Source organism: Lissotriton vulgaris, chromosome 1_1 (genome assembly GCF_964263255.1).
Source record: "Lissotriton vulgaris chromosome 1_1, aLisVul1.2, whole genome shotgun sequence".
Lineage (NCBI taxonomy): Eukaryota > Metazoa > Chordata > Amphibia > Caudata > Salamandridae > Lissotriton > Lissotriton vulgaris.
The window spans coordinates 1,333,645,659-1,333,668,507 of record NC_141685.1 but is presented as its reverse complement, the minus strand read 5'-3'; the positions used below and the strand labels follow the sequence as shown (position 1 = coordinate 1,333,668,507).

General features: G+C 49.7%; 1 protein-coding gene across 1 annotated transcript in view; it reads left to right on the top strand.

The window, feature by feature from the left end:
* The window catches only part of LOC147749119 (transmembrane protease serine 12-like), a 516,520-nt gene that overhangs the window by 282,834 nt on the left and 210,837 nt on the right, over positions 1–22,849 (top strand). The window contains exon 3 of the mRNA XM_086929464.1: positions 12,773–13,035. Within this exon, the coding sequence (XP_086785590.1) occupies positions 12,773–13,035 (263 nt within the window). The remainder of the gene's footprint in view (positions 1–12,772; positions 13,036–22,849) is intronic.

Below are 22,849 nucleotides of genomic sequence, written 5' to 3'. Positions count from 1 at the left end.
ATGATCACTTTGCTCTGCTCCGTGAGGAAGTCAAGATTCTTTTCACCAAGGGAGCTATAGAGAGGGTTTGCATGCCAGAAATAGGCTGTGGCTAATATTCTGCTATTTTCTGGTCCCAAAAAAGGAAGGAGGCCTTTGTCCTATCCTCGACCTCCGAGCCCTCAACTACTTCCTCAAAAAGCAGAATTTCAAGATGCTCACTCTAGGTCAGGTCAAGTCTGCCCTGGACCCGGGAGACTGGGTGGAAGCGCTGGACTTGAAGGACGCCTATTTTCATATCCCCGCCCTGCCTGCCCATCAACGCTACCTGGGGGTTACGGTGGGCTACACGCATTTTAAGTTTGCCGTGCTCCCTTTCAGCCTCACCAGCGCCCCTTGGGTGTTCAAAAAGGGGATGGTGGTAGTCGCAGCCCATCTGCAAAGATCATGGGTTCCAGTCATCATCTCGCTCGACAACTAGTTTTTGAAAGCGGTTTCCCACCTCCAGACTATGGTGAACTTTCTGCATTTGTTGGGGTTCACTATCAACATGTCGAAGTCACAGCAGACTCCCTCACAGATGCTCCCTTTCATTGGAGCAGTTCTGGACACGGTGCACTTTCAGGCTTATCCTCCCGAACAGCGAGTCCAGGATATTCAGGCTATGATACAAATGTTTCAGCCTCTATCCTGGATTTCATTGAGATTGACTCTGAGACTGTTGAGCCTCTTGGCCCCCTGCATCGTGCTAGTGACCCATGCACGGTGGCACATGCGGGCTCTGCAGTGGGACCTGAAGTTCCAATGGGCACAGCATCGAGGAAATCTCAACAACCTGATTCAGGTCTTGGAGGGCACTGCGAAAGAGCTGCAGTATTGGCTAACAAACCGCCATTTGGTCAGAGCTAGACGCCTCTCCCTTTCCCACCCAGATCTCACACGGGAGGATCATCTGTCACAGCAGCAGGGGAGGGTCCTCCGCCTGGACCTGTCTCAGCCTCCTTGCATGGAAACGGAGCGGCAATAGTTGACAACTTTTGACCTTCCTCCCGAAGTCTGCAAGGGTATTCTGGCAGCCAGGCATCCCTCCACGAAATCGGAATACGTCTGCCGTTGGAACAAATGTTCTAACTATTGGATAGAAAGGTCCATTGACCCCTTATCTGCCTCCCTGGCAGATATCCTCCTGTTTATCCTTTCCTTGGGCCAGCAGAGCTCTGCAGTGGGCACTTTGAAGGGCTACCTTTTGCCCCTTCGGTTGCCCGATCAGCCTTCACTTTTTAAGTCCCCTCTGGTGCAGTGGTTTTTGAATGGGTTAACCCACTTGTTTCCCCCTTCTCCTTTTCTAATGCCATATTGGGATCTTAATTTGGTCCTAACCTTCTTGATGTGCACCATTTGAGCTGATGCACAACTGTCCTCTATGGTGCTCACCATCGAAATAGCTTTTTTGGTGGCAATTACTTCTGCCAGAAGGAGGAGTGAATTACAGGCTTTGTCATCACAGCCTCCTTACCTGATAGTCTTTCCGGACAAAGTGGTACTAAGAACTAGGACATCTTTTTGTGCCCAAGGTTGTAACTCCCTTCCATTTGGGACAGTCCGTTACTCAGCCTACGCTCTACTGACGACGCGGACGTCACGACGACAACAAACACGACAATGAAAATGTCAAGTGGAGTTGACCGGCGCCACCTACCCAGGCGTAGGGATACTGCTAAGAAATATCTTCCGATCCAGCCTGACGCCTGGAAGTTCAAAGGTAAGGAATCTGCGGCTAGCTCATGTCTCTTATCTCTTAAAGATAAGGCATTACAGAAGGTAAGCCACTTGTCCATTAGGTGTTTAGAGGAGTTCTGATAAATGTTGGGCCTGGTGCTACTGTGCCTGCTGCACAATTCAAAATAATGACCCTGTTGCCCGCAAGGTAACTGCACTTGTGACTGACTGGTTAGTAGTAAAATATAGGAATATTTGGTTTTTAGAGGAGTTGTGACAAATTTAGGCCCCAGAGCCCTGCACCTGCTGCACCATTTAAATCAAGCCATTTTTAACAATATAGCAATTTTTGGTGTTCAGTGGGGTGCCTAGAGCCTTTGGCCCAGTGCCACTGCACCTGCTATACCATTTAATCCAAGTTCCTTTTAACTGTAAGGTAACTGCAATTGTGACTGCCTGTTTAGTAGTCAGAAATAGTAATATTATGTGTTTATAGGAGTATTAACTTTATTTTTAGTGTGCAATGTTTATTACAATATTTAGAATGTGATCATAATAACCAAATAGATTAAGTTGGCAAAATCAATCCGATAACGTTTACAAAGTGCAAAGAAATGTACTGAGGCATGAATAGGAAATGCCACAAATGTTCCAAGGCTAAAATATCTGCTTTACACAACTAAGTAATACAAATCAAGCATTCCAGCTTACTGTTAGAAGCTGTTTGCTTTATACATGGGAAGAGATCCTATCATGACAGTGATCCTAATGCATGCAGCCAGGGGAGGTTAAGAAAAAAAGGTTCTACAGAAAAGCGAATGAAAACAGTAATTCAGCTATGAGAACAGATAAGTGCCCCTTTTAAGATATGTTAAATACAAAAGATTTCACAAGCACAGTGCAAGCACTGTGCAGGCGAAACCTAAAAAGGCACGGAGGATGCAAACGTGTACATATTTTATGAGTTAATAATTGGGTCTTCTTTAGTAGTATATCAGATGTTTGTGCAGGTAAACAGGGCGGCTAGATTTCCTGTCTGGGCTGGTATCCCCGCGCCAAAATCCAGAGATTACCATTTTTCCCTGGAATTGAGAATAACCACACTGACCTGGGAATAGTCCCTTTCCATGTGGAGTCTGATTCCAGAGAGAAAGCCACTGACCATTTCCACCTGTTCCGATCAGGTGAAAAGTTTCAGTAAAACGAACAGTGGGGTCAGGAGTTGGGGTTTGGGGGTATTGGGATGGGGGATCAATGCAATGTGTGCTCCCTCCATGTTGCTGCCGGGGTCGGTAGGGGCTAGGATGTGCTCCCCCTCACAGCAGATACCCCTGTCCTTGCCGCGCAGTCACCGGTTGCTGATCCAACACCATGCCCAATGTGACCTCCCCTAGCTCTGGAGACACTGGGCTACTCCTAATGGCCGAAAGCGGTATCTCGCCCTTTGATACCACTACGGGTGGGATGTGATATCACAACTCTTAATAAGGACTAGGAGCGAGCACCACCACCATCAAAGCCACCATGAGAGTGACCAGAGTGGAAGAGCACTCACACTACAGTTTATGACCACATATTTAAGTTATTTGTTCGAAACCTGATTGTAATAAAGTAGTGAAGTCTTCACATACAAACCACGCCGAAATCTACAAGTATGTGGCCTAACGACCAGAGCTGCCGACTTTAGAGCTGGTGGATCAGGTTTTATCCTCTGCTTCGGCTTAACATCCTGTGATTCTGGGCAAATCACTTCATCTCCCCGTGCCTACCAAAAATAAATGTGTCCTTGTGTAACGTAATTGGTGCTCATGTAGAGTGCTCTAATACCTTTTGGTCCAGTTAGCGCTATATAAAACCACAAAAATAAGCACTGGCATAGCCAATAGGTCTCGTCTTGGGCCCTTATAAGAGTTTAGTCATGCAGCACATATCCCAAAAATAATAATTTTAAAATAAGAGCGTGGGTGGGGCTAGGGGGCAGCAACTGGAGTGAGAAGTGATCAGCAGCAGGAGGCTGAGAGAGGGCATCCACGGGAAGAGAGTGGGAGCACCGTGCACAAGTGACAGCGTGCACCGGTGAATGCGGGCTCACTACATTCAGGGGTGACGGAAGACTCACTACAGGCAGCGTGTACCACTGAAAACGAGAGTTGCACAGCCCGTACAGTTTCGAAGCCTTTGACAGGAAGTGCCAGGCACTGAAAGCTTGGCAGTATCGGCCCTGCCACTCCCCCGGCGATGGAAGGAAGGGAGCAGCGGGGTGAGCATAATGCAAATCTTACTAGCACTAGTGTCTCTTGTGGCTGCAACAAAAATTGTTTTTGTTATTTCTTTTTTTCAAGACACAAGTCGTAAATCCGTTAGACAATTAGGAAAAGACTACTTCTGAAATTCCAAGAGTCATCGCAGCGCTGGTAAAAAGGAGGTGGAACTGCCTCCATGCAAGGATGGTGTGGCCAGGAGAAAGGATGTGCAAAAAGTGCCCTTCACTGAAACTCTGCCTGGGTGATAACCCCTGCACTCTGTTCCACTCCCACATGTATGCCATATCTCCCCATCCTGTACTCCTTATCACGCCAAGAAAAGCCAACTTACACGTTTGTCTTTTGGTGGCCATTTGTTGGCAGCAGTTTATTAGGAATACAAGGAAACATGTATATACATTGCATGTTGCATGTTATGTCATAACAAACCTCCTTGGTATTGTCTCTTGGCCCTTCTGGGTCATTTTCTTTGGTAGTGTGGGTTTTTGCGCCCCTTTTGCACTGGGAGGGAGTAGCTTCTGTCCCGGAGTTAGGCCACCTTGCTACCTTGTCCGACTTTGTTATGCCCTGCCATCTGGCGGGGGCTGGGCTGTGAGCGCCGTCTCCGTTTGCTACCCCCTCCTTTGGTAGGCCAAGCTACCCAGCCGTGAGGCATCCCAGAGTGGGTGGTCCCACACACCTGTCCTTAGGCTAACCGACTCAGCTGTGAGGCATCTGAAGGTGAGTGGATCTATTCTGGCACACCGCCCTACGGTGTGCCTCCGTACCAACTGATATCAGCGTAGTTCTTCGCCACGCCGTCCAGGAGGCTGCCATCTCCCTGCGGCTCCCCCCAACTACGTCCTGTATTTTTTCATTGGCATCCAGCCAGTACCATTGCACCTCACAGGTTGCTCCAGAACATTCCCATGCCTTCCGCAGAGAGGTGCACCCCATCGCTGGCATAGTATTCCGGGCGGCCCGTGTGGATGAGCCTGTGTCTGATCGCTCCCAGACCATTTGCCCTGCAGAATATGCCCACCGTGAGGTTTAACTTTTTTCGCGAGTACTCAACGCCTTTCTGAGATTCTGCCCTGCCCCATTCTCTTCTGCTGATCAACTCGGACCAGATAATGGTAGTGTGTCCAAAGGCAGTGGCTGCATCCGTGAGGTCTGTTTGTATTCCGTGGAGGAGTGTTCTCCGCCCGAGACTCGCCAAGTCGTTCCCCCCAGGTGTATGATCAACACATCTAGGTGCCACATTGAGTCTGCCTGCAGATCCTTGAGAGTTGCCGGCAGTTGTTCCCATCTCATGCCTGATCGGCCGAACCATCGGATGCAGGTGTCCGCTGGCAGTTCTTGGAGCGTGCAGCCCCTATGTCGCCACCAGGCGTCCATCCGCCTGATAAATGAGTGCCCAACCACCCACAACAAGCTTGGTCTTCTCCCTGTCAACGTAATGGAAAAGGCCAGTAACTCCCATGTCTGCCCTGGGAGGGAGGGTTGCTCCCTCCCCTCCAGCTGTGCCTTCTTGCTCATAGCAGTTGTGGCCTCACATATGTTTTGTTTGCTCGTGACCGCCATCTCCCAACTGCCTGTATTCCTGCCTCGCTCATCCCGTGCTGTGCGGCAGACATGGCCACCCCTATCCGGAATGAATGGGAACCAAAACCTCTCGGGGCAAGCCTGCCCTGCTTAGCGTGAGGCACATGACTGCTCTAAATTGGAATTTGCTCAGGTGGAGCCCATCTGTGTTTGAACAGAGGACTCCCGCCTGCTGGTCGCACTGCCTTGAAGGTGAGCAGGCAAAATGCTACGCATCAGCTCTGGCCCTCAATGCATTGTAGCCTCACTACTGTCCCTCTGCCAGCTTTGTCTGTTTTTGACCGTTTTAACAAAATCTCCACCCCTTTTGCCCTGGGGGTATGTCGCTAGCCTGCAAGCAGTGTTCTGCCAGACCCTACCTTTCTGGTGCTACCATTTCGCTGAGGCGGAATGCCCCAAAGAAGGCGGTGGTGAATGCAGCCCTGAACAGTAAGAGCTCGAAGTCGTCCGCTGTTATGCCCCCCAATGTGCCTAGCAGTAAACGCAGCCTCTTGAAATCTATTGGGCTCCTGGTGTCATCCCTCATGCCCTCTTTCCGTCTCCACCCCTTCATTGCTACTTTAATGTAGTGGAATGCAATTGGGTCTTGTCCAGTCTCCAACTTTGAGTAATGTGCCGCCGAGGCCAAGTGGGCCTGTGCCCAGGACCTGGACTTCTTGCCCTTAAACGTCCAGCTAATGAATTGTTCAGATGCCCTGCGTGTGTCTCCCCCATTGCTTAAAGACTGGATGCCCCCTACCCTCATTACAGTTGCCACAAATTTCTTATATTTTTTAGCTGCTGCCGGGGCAAGCGAGTGGAGTACCAACTCTGCTAGGTCTGCCCTTCCAAGTCCCCCAGCTGCTTCGGGAAATGGGTCATGTTCTGTTCTGCCCCGGGCGACAGCTCCTTGAACTTGTTCATCCTGGCCCTGGATAGGGCATCTGCTACTTCGTTTTACACCCCTGGGACGTGCCTTGCTCGTAGGTCTATGTTGCCCTCCAGCTGTAATGTAACCAGACGACGCATTAGTCGCAGTGTGTCTGGGCACCTGGCTGAACCCTTGTTAATGGCCTGCACTACGCCTTTGTTGTCTGACCATAGTACCAATTTCATGTTCTGCAATTCTTTCTTCCAGATTGTCAGTGCCACTATCATCGGGAATAACTCTAAAAAGATGATGTTACCAGTTATGCCTTGCTTACGCCAGCTGCTGTGCCACTGCCCTACGTACCACTTGTCCTTCAGGATTGCCCCGAACCCCGTGCTGCCTAATGCATCTGTGTATAGCTCGATTTGCTTGCTAGTCACTAATCCTTCCCTTCAGATCAGCAGGCTGTTAAAGTCTGTCAGGAAAGTGTCCCACATTAGTAGGTCCTATTTGACCTCCACTCGAGTCTGACATGGTGGTGCTTCTGGGTGAGGCCACGTGTCAGTTGTGTCAATCGCCTGGCGAACACTTTGCCTGCTGGGATGACCCTGGTTGCGAAGTTTAGTTCCCCTATGAGCTGCTGGAGGTCCCTCAGTATAGATTTCTCGCGCCTGCAGAGGCTCCTAATGTCCGGCCTGAAATCCTCTACCTTCTCTGGGGGAGCCTGGATGTCCCAGCAACTGAGTCTAGCTCAATCCTTAGGAACGTGATTTTTGTTGCTGGACCCTCTGTCTTTTCCCTTGAAAGAGGGATCCCCAGTTCCCCCGCTAGACCCATAAATGCCCGTAAAGTGTCACTGCACACTGGAGATGCTGCTGGGCCTGTGAAAAGGAAATCGTTCAGGTAATGGAGCTTCCTGCCTGCAGGGTGGCTGCCGTGCAGCGCCCATTCGATGAAGGTGGTAAATATTTCAAAGTATGCGCATGATACAGATCACCCCATGGGCATCACCAAATCAAAATAGCATTTCCCTTCCCAATGGAAGCCTAACAGGTGGAAGCTCGCGGGGTGTACAGGAAGTAAGCGAAATGCGGAATCGATGTCCGCCTTTGCCATGAGGGTCCCACGGCCAGTTACCCTCACCAAGTTAATTGCATCGGCAATTGAGGAGTAGCTCACTGAGCAAACCTCTGAGTCAATCCCATCGTTCACGGACATACCGTCTGGGAATGATAAGTGGTGGATCAACCGGAATTGGCCCTGCTCTTTGTTAGGAACCACCCCCAATGGGGAGATAACCGGATCCCTGATACTCCTGGCGGGGAGGGGGCCTTCTATCCTACCCAGCCGCTTCTCCTTTTCAATTTTCTTTGTTACCACCCCTGGATGCTGAAGTGCGGATTTCAGGTTTTTCTCGCTGCCGGGGGGAAGTGGGCCTGAGAATGGGATGGGGAAACCTTTGTCGAAGACGTGGACCAATATCTCTGCATCTGATTTATTGTGGTATCTGTTGGCTAGCATGCACAGTTTTTGCGTGTCAATGGGGGACCATGCTAGCGTGAAATATTTTTGTTTCGCCGTCCCCTTGCTGTCCCCTGTGCTTGGTTCACTGCTTCTTTTTCTCCTTCTTGTCCCTTTTTTGGTCGTCCTTGCGCCTGCATCCTGCTGCTGGGTGTCCCCCCCCACACGTTGAACATATGTGCTGGAATTTACATGCTGCCCCGTATGTACGCTCGTTGGCCTCGAATTTCCAGCATATTGTCAGTGGTCCACTAGCGTGTGCTCCCTTTCCTGTGCTGAATTGTTTGTTTCTTTGAAAAGGCCCCCCTTTCCTTTTGTGGAATGGCCCCCGAAAGGAATGCTTATTCTTCCCTCCCCATGTCCTGACCTCCCTCACTACCATCATTTTGTGAATGAAACCGGAAATATCCTCCTCATTCCACTCCATTTCTGGGTGCGTATGCATTTTTAGCCTAAGCCCCTTGTCATACTCTAGCCATGCGTCCCCCTGGAATTGCCACTGTGCGCTGTGGATGTTGGCCTCGTAGAGCCACAGTTCAGCTGCGCCACGCGAGAACTTTTCTACTATTATACACGCCATTATCCGGAATGCGTCCAACCAATTATCAAAGTTCCTCTCCTTGCGCTCCTTCCTTCTTTCCCTCCTATCTTCCTCCTTTTTGTCAGAGGTTGTCAGGTATAGCCCTTCTAGCTGTATCTCTAGTAAGGAGAAGTAATGCTAATGGCATGAGGCTTGCTAAACCTGTGGCCCTGGTAGTCAGTGACGCTGGACCTGGTGATGGCCGTGTGTATTCTTCATGTACTTCTACTACTGGGAGGGGTGTGCTAGCCGGGATGGGGTTCCCCCATGCCACAGCGGAGGACCCTGCATCCCTCCCTAACCCAGCTGCCGCCTGCTCCCCCAGCCGGCGTTGGCGCACCAGGCCAGGGTCCAGCAGGTACCAGGGCAACCCTGTGGTTTCGCCTTCCCCCGGGCGCCTGTCGCTTCCTCCATCTGTAAGGACCTTTGCCATCCGCCCGCCTGCGCCCCTGGTGCCCCTGGTGCCCCTGCGCCCTGTATGCCCAACCCTTGCAGTAAGAGCGGCGCTATAGTCCTGCAGCATTCTTGTATAATCGCGCTAATCTCACCGTTCGCTGCAGTGTCACTGATCCCCCGGTCTCGTCTCGCCGCCGCCGTGCATGCTGCAGGGGGCTGGGACCGCTTCTGGGGAGCCTTGGTAGGCCTTGCTGCATCCGCGAGCTTTGCTGGCACCCTCTTCCTTCTCTTGGCTGTTGGTGCGCTGGTGTCGTGTTGCTGGCTGCTTGTTCCTTTCCCTGCGTCGTGCCTCAGGTGGGGCTGCAGCCAGTCATTCCCGTGCACCTCTGAGGCCACCCTTATCCTCCTTAGTAGATCGTTCAGGTCATCTTGCCCCTGACGCGTGCTCCCTTTTCTCATCATACCATGTGTCTTTCTAGAAGCACCACGCCTGTCTTCTTCCTCTGCGTACAGGGTGCTGCCGCCTATGTATGCACCAAACTCGACTTTATTCGCCTAGCGGGGAGTTGCTAGTGGCGTCAATACACTGTCCTGCCACCAAGCCTGTCTTCTTGCTTTGTGTGTGGGGTGCTGCCGCCAATGTATGCACCAAACGTAACTTTATTTGGCTAGCGAGGAGATGCTGGTGGAGTCAATACCCTGTCAGGCTCAGCGCCCCCCCTCCACTGTTCTTTTCACTGTGCCCCAATGCTTTTGGGCCTTTCTGCGGGTGCATTGCGGTCTGAGGGTGCTGCCAAAGTGCACTTCCTTGACCTGCGGAACGTGTGCGGGCCATGGGATGCTTCTCTACCTCTCTGCAGCGTCGCCTCGCTCCCTTGCCACACGCTCGCCCCGCCCGCCACCTCACTCGCTCTCTGTTGCCGCTCCTGGGACCGCACAGTTGAGAGGTGAGGTCTGGCTGTCTGTTTCCGCTGCTGCTGCCTTTGGTGCCCCGTAACCCTTCCTACTTACTGGCTGGGGCAGCGGGGGGCAGAGACGGTGTCGCGGGGTGGGCACCCGCTCGGTGCTATTTCCGCTGCCGGGTGGGCTCTGGCTGAGTTTCTTCCTGACATGCCTCGGTGGTGCAGGCTGTACGGTGCAGTGGGGTGGGCTCCCGCTCGCCGCCTTCCTGCTCGCTGTTGGCGCCCCGTAGCCCTTCCTCCTTACAAGCTTGGGCCGCCGGGGCAGGGAGGGTGTCACGGGGTGGGCACCCACTCGATGCTACTTCTGCTGCCGGGTGGGCTCCGGCTGAGTTTCTTCCTGGCGTGCCTCGGTGGCGCGGGCTGCACGGTGCCGCGGGGTGGGCTCCCGCTCGCCGCCTTCCTCTCGCTGTTGCCGCCCCGTAGCCCTTAGTCCTTACAGTCTCGGGCTGCAGGGACAGAGACGGTGTCGCGGAGTGGGCACCTGCTCGGTGTTACTTCTACTGCCGGGTGGGCTACGCATAGCAGCGCCGGCCTCGGACCTCAGGAGCGTCGCCTCGCCAAAAGTTCCCCACAAGATTATGCTCCAACGCCATTGCTGCTACCCCGCTCCGTGAATATAGGAGCTTACCTGGGGGAGCAGTGCTTATATGCCCCCCCCTGCTCGCCTTCCCACCTCATGTAGTCTCCCTTTTCATTGGGGGGTTTGTATCCGCCCTGGCACCCATTGGCGCCACTTCGGTGGCTGTTGGGGGGGGGGATTCCCGGGGGCTTCTTTCGCCCTTTGTCCTGCTTTTTCGCGCCAAAGGGCTGGCCCCCACTGGTTTGTCCGGGGATGCGGTGCTGGTTATGGCGCCGGCTCTCGAGCCCCCTTCGGCGGCAGTCTCTGCAACAAAGGAGGGGCTGCCGCAATAATAAAGATAACAGTGGCAAGTTATGAAACGTGGCGCTATGGAGGGCGCGAGTTCGAAACTCAGCCTTCACTCCCTGGCTGACAAGTCATTAAATGTTGTGTTTGTAACATCTGTCATTTACAGTGCTTAGAAAAGTAAAAGGGTGGCTTGTAACGACATCTAAAAATTATCCCTGCAGCTGTGCAGTCATGGTCTGTCAGGACAGTCCCAAAACTCGCATTAATATTTTTATAGCCCAGAAATGTAAATGAAACTGCATTTTCTCTCTCTGGCATTCCTTGTGAAAGCGTGATGATTTCTGTGTGTTTTGCCCAGTCACTGCCCCCTACTTGCGCTGCCGCATTAAATCTGTGTACGCTGCAGCCTCAACAAGCCCCGGCACCCACCCCTGTCCCGTTGCACCCATCCCCATTGCAGGGTGAGAGGGAATGTACCTCTTCGGGTGGGCTGCGGATAAGGCCCCACCCCTACCCGGGCTGCGCTGCAGGTAAGCATGCAGTGTGTGGATCCGAGCCTTACCACCCCACTTACCACTGCAGGTAATGGCGGTCAGCACCAGGAGCCCGGGGGCTGCCCTGCTCCCCATTGATGCACTATGCGGTGTGCCTGTTTCATACGCTATGTGATGCGCTAAGAGCCACTCTGTATTTTTCCAGGACGCTGCTTTATATCCCAGTCCTTGATAACGCCTGAAACATGGCGGGGCCCGGAGCTGCCAGCACTCAGGGTGGGGGTGGGTGGGCTGGGGGTGGTGTTTTCTTTGGTTGGTAGAATTCACGGCGCGCGTTGCGGGAGAGCCGAGAATGCGCATTCTAGGCAGGAAGCAGAGCGGGAGTGGGACCAGGGCGAGGGGTGCGCCTATATTATATACACAGTCACATATCCGGGCAATAAATATCCACTCTGTCGCGATGATGCTGATATCCTAATTTATATGTGAGTAAAAAGCTTACTGGAGACGCGGAGCAGGTGTCACAGAGGGAGAAGGATGGGAAGTGGGTAGCCAAGAAAAGAGTGAAAGCGGAAATGCCCCTCCCCCTTTACCACAGTATATCATGTCGTCTCTGTAGGGTAGGTGGGCACAGGAGATGCAGGAGAGAAACAGATGGCACCACACTTCCGAGCTCTCTCTAGTATAAGCGATGCTGAGCCTGAGGGCCGCAACCTCACCAAAAACATGCCCGGGAGTGGTGCGAGGGCGCGCTTGTGCCCGCCGCTGCACGCGAAAAACAGATGGCACACTGCATGCCGCTGCTCATAACCGCAAGCCATAGGCCATGGGAGGCTACAATACCTGGCAGAGGTGGGACATGCACCCGCCTTTGCCAATTGTGTGCTGCCTTCGCACGCAAAGACCAATAGAAAGAAAGCCAAAAAAAAACACATGCACAAGCGTGTGAAAAATACTGATTGATTCCAACTCGACCTAAAAAGATACAAAATCAGTCTGTTCTTTATGCACACGTGCGCATACACACTCATTGCGCAATGAGTCAGACATTTCTATTGCCAGATTCTGATTTGCAAATCACAGATTGCGTGTTTAAGAGCTTTTACAAATTAGTTTTTTTTCTCATAAACGTGTTAGTTTTTGTCAACAATAGAGTCCTATTTCATAATTTTCTTTGGCAAAATAATTATGTTGAACCAATGTTATTTAAAATACATTTACCTATTTTTAACTTTTTTTGTTTGGTATAAAAACATGCACTGACATTTCTGATTTGGAAAGGCTAGTATTTAATAGTTTAATTAAGCATAATGTGCTGCTTACAAGCTATCAAACGACTTCCAGTGTTTTTTTGTAATTTTTCTTGTCGGTATGTTAGACAAATTGGGCAGCCTAATCCGTAGTAGTACATTTACAACAATTCACATTTTAGTGGCCAGTGTAATTCTTTTTACACAACTGGAGATATTGCTCTTAGGGGATTAGGACTTCTTAAATGAAATAGACAAAACAATCTATCTATTTATTATGACAACTTTAGTTTAATTTCTTCTAGGTCTGCCTTGTATTGGAGAGCTATACTTGGACTTCAGACTTTATACAGACCTTCTGCTTCAACACTAGTCAGAAGCATTTCAAAGATCATAATTAAATCTGATTTTGACAGGGATACAATGGTCAATGACATCGCATTACTAAGACTAAAAGAACCAATAGTCTACAGCGCTTATATTCAACCAATCTGCATACCAAACAACACAGAAATCAATATCAGCCTACCCTGCTTTATAAGTGGGTGGGGAAGAACTACAGAAAGAGGTAAGTCTTTGCTGGTTATGTAAGAAAAGCAGATTATTGTTATGATGATTGTGATTGTATGCCATGTTGCATAAAATGCAGGATAGAAAAATGTGTGGGTCTCTGCAAGCCTGTGTTTATCGTTATAAGAAATAAAAGAAGTAAACAAATACAATTATATTTCGTACCCCCGTATAATGATGCTTGGGTAATACTGTATCTCTCCCTTTCTCTCTCTCTCTCTCTCTCTCTCTCTATCTCACTCTCTCGCTCTACTGGGTAGTTATAGTTACGACCACGTTTCCATAGGAAAAGCTTTTTTTTGTTTGCTTATCATTTTGGAGCAGTTTGCTGAATCTTCACGAAACATTCCAAAAATAAGGTCTCATCCACCTAATCCCTTTTTGGGAAAGTTTTGGGGTGATCTATAATGTGGGAGGGCAGAGAAAAAGGAGGAGTAACAAACCACGTTTTCCCCATTCATTATTCCTGTTGGAAAATTGAACAGCAATACCTAAAAAACTGCTGAACTTAATTACACCAAATTTGGTAGAAAGTTAAGTCTTGGTCCAGAAATTGTGTTTTGAATTGGGGTAAATCCATTCAGTAGTTTTTTGAGAAATGAGAGTTAATAAATTATATATATATCACGTTACATAGGTTTTGCAGAACCAAAACATCTTGGGATAAGTTCTGATAGGTTGCCACCACATCAACAAATATATGGTGGCAGCCATTTTTGGGTTTGGGGACTCAGTGCCCTGTCCTAAGTAAAGGTTTAAAAAACAAATAGGGGACAGGGTAGGGATACCCTGCGCCCTAGGCCTGGTAGGACTGAGAAAGTCCCAGAGGGACCCCACCGCGATGGAACCAAAAACACTTATTTTGTTGGGTCCGTGGAGCTTCAGCCATGCCCTCCGGCCAACTCCACACATGGCCGAAGGCTATGGACTACAGGAGATAATGTGCCCGTGAATGGTTGGGTGCAGGGCCTGGCCGAAGACCAGGGCATGCACCTAACCCCATCCCGAAGGCCCTGTGCAAAAGGGGGTTGGCCACCTGCAGAAGGCTGGGCACAGGGCCTGGCTGAAGGCTTGTGTGGGGTTGGGCACTAGGGCATTAAAGTAACTATAACTCGCTCTAAAGTCATTATAACTTGAGCCCTCGCCATCCACTGTTAATTTCCTCCCATATAACATCACTCATCATATGTTCTATTACATCACTGATGAAAACTCTGTGCATGGCAGTGGCATGAGTTATGGTTAATTTAGAGCATGAGTTATAGTTACTTGAAATAACAATAACTGGTGATTTTCAGTGGTTTTGTTAATTTAAAACAATAGGTTTTAACTGACATTTTCACCTAATGAGAACATCTCTTTAACCCTTGTGTTTTTCAGTCAATATATATAAATATATAACTATATATATGTACACACACACACACACTTATATATATATATATATATATATATATATATCATTCAGCAAAATTGTTTCACTATAGAAAGAAACACGCCGCACACTACTCCATAGGTTAGATTCTTTGATTTATTTTCTGTAGGATCCCCACCTACGCGTTTCGGACAACAATCTGTCCCTGGTCACGGTACAAACATTAGTCCATCATTGCTTTCCACATTTTATACCTGAGTCACCACTTAGCATTTAAGGTGCATTATGGGCACAGTAGTTTTTATGGATTAATTTACTTCCATGTCATACAAAGTAAAAACCGGATCCCAGCACTTTCACGACACAAATCATGCTCACTTGGTTATTGAATGATGCATTGCCATGACGCAATTTGGGGTCCTAGGACTATTATGATGTGGCATGTTTGCTCACATCGGAAAGCGTCAATTACATGTGCATTTCAGAATTAGATAGTGGACTGAGTGTCCTTTTTGTCAATATTGGCTGAGTGCCTTTGTGAGTATTCATTGAGTCGCTACATGCTGAAGATCAACAGTGATCACGATGCATGAAAAATTAAAAACCAAATCTTTTACTTCTTGTCACAAACACTGATTCTGAGTTACTAGGCTTAATATACACAGAAACTTATTTTAGCTGTAATCTTTCTTTGCCTCTTATCTCATGAGAATTCTGGACTACAGCGCTTTGTCAAAAGGGACTTCGATACATTCAAAACAACTTATAAATGTACATAAAGTTCCTCATCGGCGTTGAGACCCCAGGGGCTGCGTGTTTTGAATCTGATTATTAACTTGGACTCAAGCCTTCTCAAATTGGTTATTCTGTCACCACCTCTTTCATTCTCGCCAACCACTGCTATTCCTGAATACTTCATATCTTTCCAAGTTTTTCCAGGATGTGAGTTAAGATGTTTCGCTGTTGCATAGGTTTGGTCATTGTTCTGGATTGCTCTTGTGTGTTCTAGAATTCTCTTTTTCAAAGGGCAAATTGTCGAACCAATATACCTCTTTCCACAGAAACATTGAATTAAATATACTACAAATTGTGAGTCACACGTGATTTTATTCCGGATATCGAAAGTCCTACCCCTGGGATCTGTGAGTGATTTCAAGTTTCGCCCAATCTTGCAAGCTTTGCATGTCATGCATTTACTGAAGCCCAATTGTCTCTTTTCCAACCAACTTTGAGTTCTTATTTGTTTGAAGTGGCTGTTGACTAAGGTGTCTCGAATTGAACTTGGAAAGATATGAAGTATTCAGGAATAGCAGTGGTTGGCGAGAATGAAAGAGGTGGTGACAGAATAACCAATTTGAGAAGGCTTGAGTCCAAGTTAATAATCAGATTCAAAACACGCAGCCCCTGGGGTCTCAACGCCGATGAGGAACTTTATGTACATTTATAAGTTGTTTTGAATGTATCGAAGTCCCTTTTGACAAAGCGCTGTAGTCCAGAATTCTCATGAGATAAGAGGCAAAGAAAGATTACAGCTAAAATAAGTTTCTGTGTATATTAAGCCTAGTAACTCAGAATCAGTGTTTGTGACAAGAAGTAAAAGATTTGGTTTTTAATTTTTCATGCATCGTGATCACTGTTGATCTTCAGCATGTAGCGACTCAATGAATACTCACAAAGGCACTCAGCCAATATTGACAAAAAGGACACTCAGTCCACTATCTAATTCTGAAATGCACATGTAATTGACGCTTTCCGATGTGAGCAAACATGCCACATCATAATAGTCCTAGGACCCCAAATTGCGTCATGGCAATGCATCATTCAATAACCAAGTGAGCATGATTTGTGTCGTGAAAGTGCTGGGATCCGGTTTTTACTTTGTATGACATGGAAGTAAATTAATCCATAAAAACTACTGTGCCCATAATGCACCTTAAATGCTAAGTGGTGACTCAGGTATAAAATGTGGAAAGCAATGATGGACTAATGTTTGTACCGTGACCAGGGACAGATTGTTGTCCGAAACGCGTAGGTGGGGATCCTACAGAAAATAAATCAAAGAATCTAACCTATGGAGTAGTGTGCGGCGTGTTTCTTTCTATAGTGAAACAATTTTGCTGAATGGTATCCTGCGAGGGTGTCCTGAACCTCGCCGCCGGCACCAGCTACAGAGCTCCTCTCACTATTGGGACATTTGCTCATACATATATATATATATATATATATATATATATATATATATATATATATATATATATATAGGAACGTCGATCCAAAGAAAGACCAGAGGATACAGCGGGGTACTCTATGGCAGACCTTTATTCACTGTGGCTGATTGGCATAATGCATTTCGGCAAAGCGCCTTCATCATATGCCTTTCTCCACCAGGTTTCTCTCACTCCAGATTTGCCAAACAAGGGAGGGAAGGGGCAAATGCGTGCCGAGTAGATACCTTGATTAATGTGCTGAAGGCTGTCTCGGGTCCCCAACGCCACAACCACCAGAGCGGAAACCAAACTGTGCTGTGACGTGCAGGGTCAATGATCCTGCATCCCCGTGCAGTGACGGACTGCAATTTGCAGCGGCCACTTGCTCGGCCGAGTCCTGGGGTGGGCCCGTGACAAACCAATCCCTTGGAACACTTGTAGACTTTGCCAATAACATCACGGGCCACTTGTATGGCGGGTCCTCTGTAAGCGCGCTACTGGCCAGCACGTGTAGAAATGAGGGAACGTCGATCCAAAGAAAGATCAGAGGACACAGCAGGGTACTCTATGGCAGACCTTTATTCACCGTGGCTGATTGGCATAATGCATTTCGGCAAAGCGCCTTCATCATATGCCTTTCTCCACCAGGTTTCTCTCACTCCCTCTCTTATAGTTCATGTGGCATTCCCATTGGCTGGAACACCCCAGGCTATGCCTAGCTGCTGTAGTCCGATACTGAGGGACTTCGAATCCCAGCATGCAATAGTCAGGTAGTGTCCTTAGCGGAGCTGAGCTTCAGATGTGCCAAAAAAGGGAGGGAAGGGGCAAATGCGTACCAAGTAGATACCTTTTTTTTTTTTTTTTTTTTTGGTGTAAGACATTTATTTTGCACAAATGAGATAGAAGATTCACACTGCGTCACGCCAACAACCCGGAGGCAGGCCGCTATCAGGAATAGTATGCACAAAGGCCAGGAAAACAGATTAGGGGCCAGCATCCGGCCGGTTCTAACATCCAAAGTTAGATAGTCAACACAATAACATCGTAAGCGTATGCAGTGCAACCTCAGCGAGTAAACGGTCTCACTTTTCTCTCAGTGCTGCAGACATTTAAAGGCATCAGGAATCAATTAAGCCGCCTCTGGACAAACAGCGGTCAGCAACCCGCTGCAGCGGCATGTGGAAAGGATGTGTCTATCAGCACCGCTTTTCTCCCAACATGTCCCTCCAACAAACAAAACCAAAAACATCAATCATAGGTGCAAGTACATATAGAACAACAGCCATATAACACCTCAGCCAACAATAAGGTCTCATGGACCCGCGCCGGATCGTCCCGAAGGAGGGCAAGCTATAGTTAAGGCGGGTGTTTGGCGACATCTATCATGTGCACGTATAGGCCAGAGGGCGTGTGGGGGGGGAGGGGGAGGAGGGGCGGTAATGAGGCCGCAAGGTGGCCAGTGGGAGAGGGGGGCAAGTGACATTCCCGGGGGCAGTGGGGGCCGCAATTGCAGATCGTGCGTCAGAGCAGGGCCGGTCCGTATCAGCGCGGGTCCATGGGGCTACAATCACTCAGCCACACAGTTTGCACATTCAGCCCATATCGTCTGAAACACTCGTATCAGGTGAGGTACCCTGGGCGTCCGAACTCGCGCGTTCTCTAGTCCACTGTATAAATGGGTCCCAAATGTCAGTAGGTCTGGAAGCGGTGGGCATGGTCTCCCAGTAGTGCGTCAGTTGAGTATGGCCGTATGTCACATCTCTAATCCAGCCCTTGAAAGAGGGGAGAGCCGGCCTGCCCCAGTGCAGTGCTATCTGTCGTTTGGCATATAAAAGGAGTAAGTCAAGTCAAGTCAAGTCAAAGAATTTATATAGCGCACTACATACCCAGAGGGTCTCAAGGCGCTTAGGGAGGGGAGGAGGATTACTTGTCAAATATCCACGTTTTAAGTTGCTTTCTGAATGCTAGGTGGTTCTGGGTAAGGCGAAGGTAAGTGGGGAGTGAGTTCCAAGTTTTGGCTGCCAGGTATGAGAAGGATCTTCCTCCCATGGTGGTCTTGTTGATGCGGGGTACAGTGGCGAGGGCTTGGCTGGAAGAACGTAGTTGGCGGGAGGGGGTGTAGAAGGACAGTCGTGAGTTGAGGCATTCTGGTCCGATGTCGTAGAGTGATTTGTGTGCGTGGGTTAGCAGTCGGAAAGTGATCCTCTTATTGACGGGTAGCCAGTGGAGGTCTTTCAGGTGGTCAGAGATGTGTTCGTTATGCGGGATGTCTAATATGATCCTGGCTGAGGCGTTTTGGATTCGTTGGAGTTTCTTCTGGATTTTAGCGGTAGTACCTGCGTAGAGGGTGTTTCCGTAGTCCAGTCGGCTCGTGACCAGAGCATGGGTGACTGTTTTTCTGGTTTCGGTGGGGATCCAGCGAAATGTTTTTTTGAGCATGCGAAGAATGTTGAAGCAGGATGAGGATACGGCGCTGACTTGTCTGTTCATTGAAAGTGAAGAATCCAGGATAACGCCTAGGTTCCGTGCGTGGTCTGTCGGGATGGGTGCTTTTCCAAGGTCTTCCGGCCACCAAGAGTCGTCCCATGCAGAGGGGGATGTACCTAAGATGAGGACTTCTGTTTTATCAGAGTTCAGTTTCAGACTGCTGTGTTTCATCCATTCGGCAACTTCTTTCATTCCTTCGTGTAGGTTAGTTTTGGCGGTGCTTGGGTCATTGGTGAGAGAAAGGATCAGTTGAGTGTCATCCGCGTAGGAGATGATGTTGAGATTGTGTTGGCGAGCGATGGCCACAAGGGGGCTCATGTATACTTTGAAGAGGGTGGGACTGAGTGAGGATCCTTGTGGTACGCCACAGATGACTTCAGTGGCCTCGGACTTGAATGGTGGAAGGCGGACTCTCTGGGTTCTTCCGGTGAGGAACGAGGTGATCCATTCAAGTGCTTTTCCTTGTATTCCGATGTTTCTGAGGCGTTGTAAAAGGGTGCTGTGGCAGACTGTGTCGAAGGCTGCAGAGAGGTCGAGGAGGATGAGGGCGACTGTGTCTCCATTGTCCAGTAGAGTTCGAATGTCGTCTGTTGCTGCGATGAGGGCGGTCTCAGTGCTGTGTTTTGCTCGGAAGCCAGATTGTGAGGAGTCAAGGGATTTGTTGGCTTCGAGGAAAGCTGCGAGTTGGTTGTTGACAGCTTTCTCGATGGCTTTGGCCGGGAAAGGAAGGAGCGATATGGGGCGGTAATTTTTGAGTTCGGTGGGGTCCGCTGTGGGTTTTTTCAGAAGGGCGGTGAGTTCAGCGTGTTTCCAGCTTTCCGGGAAGGTGGCGGAGTTGAAGGAGCAGTTGATGACGTCTCGGAGGTGCGGTGCTATGACGGAGTCTGCTTTGTTGAAGATGTGGTGAGGACATGGGTCTGTGGGGGATCCTGAGTGTATGGAGTTCATCAGGCGGATGGTGTCCTCAGTGGAGATTGGGTTCCAGACGTTGAGGGTGTTCAAGGAGGGAGAATGTTCAGCATATGGTTGGGTGGGTTGGTCTTCGGGTTGGTTGTTGAAGCTGTTGTGGATGTCTGCAATTTTGTTGTGGAAGAATAAAGCCAGGGAGTCGCAGAGGGCTTGAGAGGGGGTGATGTCGTTGGAGTTGGCCGAGGGGTTGGTGAATTCCTTGACGATGTTGAAAAGTTCCTTGCTGTTGTGGGCGTTGTTGTCTAGACGATCCTTGAATGCTGTTTTCTTGGCCTTTCGGATTAGTTGGTGGTGTGTGCGGGTGGCGTTTTTGAAGGCGTCCTTGGTGCTAGTGGTTGGGTCTTTTTTCCAGGCCTTTTCAAGGGAGCGGCAGAGTTTCTTGGACTTCTTAAGATCATCGTTGAACCATGAGGCCTTCTTGCTGCCAGGTTTGCTTTGACGTTTTTTCAGTGGTGCTAGAATGTCGGCGGTGTTGGATAACCATAGGGTGAAGTTGGCGGTGGCTTGGTCTGGGTTAGAAGAGTGGGCTGGGGTGTTTAGAAGGAGCGATGAGGAGATCTGGTCGATGGTGATTTTGTTCCAGTTTCTTTGCAGAGTTGGTTGGAGGTGGTTGGTGGGTTTCGGCTTGTTGTAGGTGAAGTGAACGCAGCTGTGGTCAGTCCAGAGGAGATCCGTAGTGTGGCTGAAGGAGACATGATTGCTGGAGGTGAAGATGGGGTCGAGTGTGTGACCTGCGATGTGGGTGGGGGAAGTGACCAGTTGTTTAAGTCCGAGGTTGGCGAGGTTGTCCAAGAGGGTGGTGGTGTTGCGGTCGTTGTTCTTTTCAAGGTGAAAGTTGAGGTCTCCCAGAAGGATGTAATCTTTGGAGGGGAGCGCGTGTGGAGTGATGAAGTCCGTGATGTCTTCACTGAATTTTGCGCGGGGTTCTGGTGGTCTGTAGAGGAGGGTGCCTCTGAGTGTGGTCTTGGGGTCGATGTGGATCTGGAAGTGAAGGTGTTCAGAGTTGGCGAGGTTGACGTCAGAGCTGGTTGAGATGTGGATTGATTTTTTATGGACGATAGCGATTCCTCCTCCTGTGTGGCCGGTACGGTCCTTGCGTGTGATCTTATAATCTTCAGGGATGGCAATGGTGATGTCTGGGGCGGAGGAAGCGTTCATCTATGTTTCTGTTAGGAAGGCGACGTCTGGAGAGATGGTGTCTAGTAGATTCCATAGGTCAATGGCGTGTCTGTGGACCGATCGGGTGTTGAGAAGGATGCATTGTAGGTGGTTGGGGTCGGGAATCTGTGGTGTGGTCGTAGCGGAGATGTAGTCGGTGCCGCTGAATTTGCAGGAGTAGCAAGAGAAAGGTCCATGGGTGTGTCCAGGAGCGGCTTGGACGCAGTCGGGGGCGCGACCGCATGTAGTTTTCTGTCGCAGGGTTCAGTGTCTTTAACGTAGCCTAGCAGACCCAATAGTGGGGTCGGCGTGTCATTCCTATGTGTGATTTGATTAATGGCTGTAAAGACCTCCGACCAGTATGTACTCAGCTTGGGGCAACTCCAAGCCACATGGATAAAGGACGCATCCTCCCCTCCACACTTCCAGCAAGAGGCGTCCGCGCGGATGCCCATACGGTGTAAAAGTGTCGGCGTGCGATAATACCGGTGTAGGAATTTAAAGTGGATGAGCCGCAGCCAATAGTTTGGGGATAGGGCCATGAGTTGCTTACAGCAGTATTCCCATGTGTCGTCCGACAGCTGGTCTTCCAGGTCCGCAGCCCCAGCTTGCTTGGCCATGGCCACCGTCAACGGGGCCTGTTCCTGCATGCAGTTATATAGTCTAGACACCAGCTTCTTGGGGGAGGGTCGTGAAAGCAAGTTTTGGAGGGCGGACAGTATGCACGGCTCCTCCGGGAAACGCGGACCTAGCTTCTTGCAAGACTCCCTAAGGGAATGATACAGTAACATGTCTGCAAAAGAGTCGGGCTGGTCGTCCCCGCTAGCGGCCATCTCAAAAAAAGTGCCGTCGGGATATAGGTCTGCAAAGGTGAGGAGTCGATTTCCACGGATCGTGAGGACGTCACCTCTGGCTGTTAAACAAGGTAGCATCGGGTTACCCCTCAGGGGGACAGCCGGCGCATAAAGTAAGGAGAGCCCGGCTCTTTTCTGAAGTTCGCGCCAGGTCCAGCGGACCATTTCCACTGTGTCTACCTCACGCGACGGGCATGTGACTTTCCCGTATAGCGCCACTCGTAGTGGCAAGGGGGCGACCACTGCAAGTTCCACCGCCGCATGCGGCTGGTAGGGAGTGGGGTAGGCCCAGAAATGCAGGAACTGAGCCTGTGCACAGAGGGAGTAAAGCTTCAAGTCCGGGGCACCCAGGCCCCCTTGTCGGAGCGGAAGTGTAAGCAGGTCCCAGGAGACTCTGGCCTGCCCACCGGCCCACACCAACTTCAGCAGCAGCGAGCGGACGCGAGCGTGGAAGTGTGTTGTCATTGGCAGTGGTATGTTGACGAACAAATATAAGAATTTGGGGAGAACTACCATTTTTGCCAGTGCAATCCTCGCAACCAGGGACAGAGGCAATTTGTTTCAGACCTCGATTTTCCCTTCCAACCAGTCCACCGCCCTCCCGAAGTTCAACGACCACAACTCTTGCACATCCCGGCTGATCCAGACACCCAAATATTTGACCGCTTCCGTCTCCCATCTAAGGGGGTAGTCCGAAGCAGGGCGATCAGTGCTCTCCGTCAGGGGGAAGGCTACAGATTTTGACCAGTTGATGGATATCCC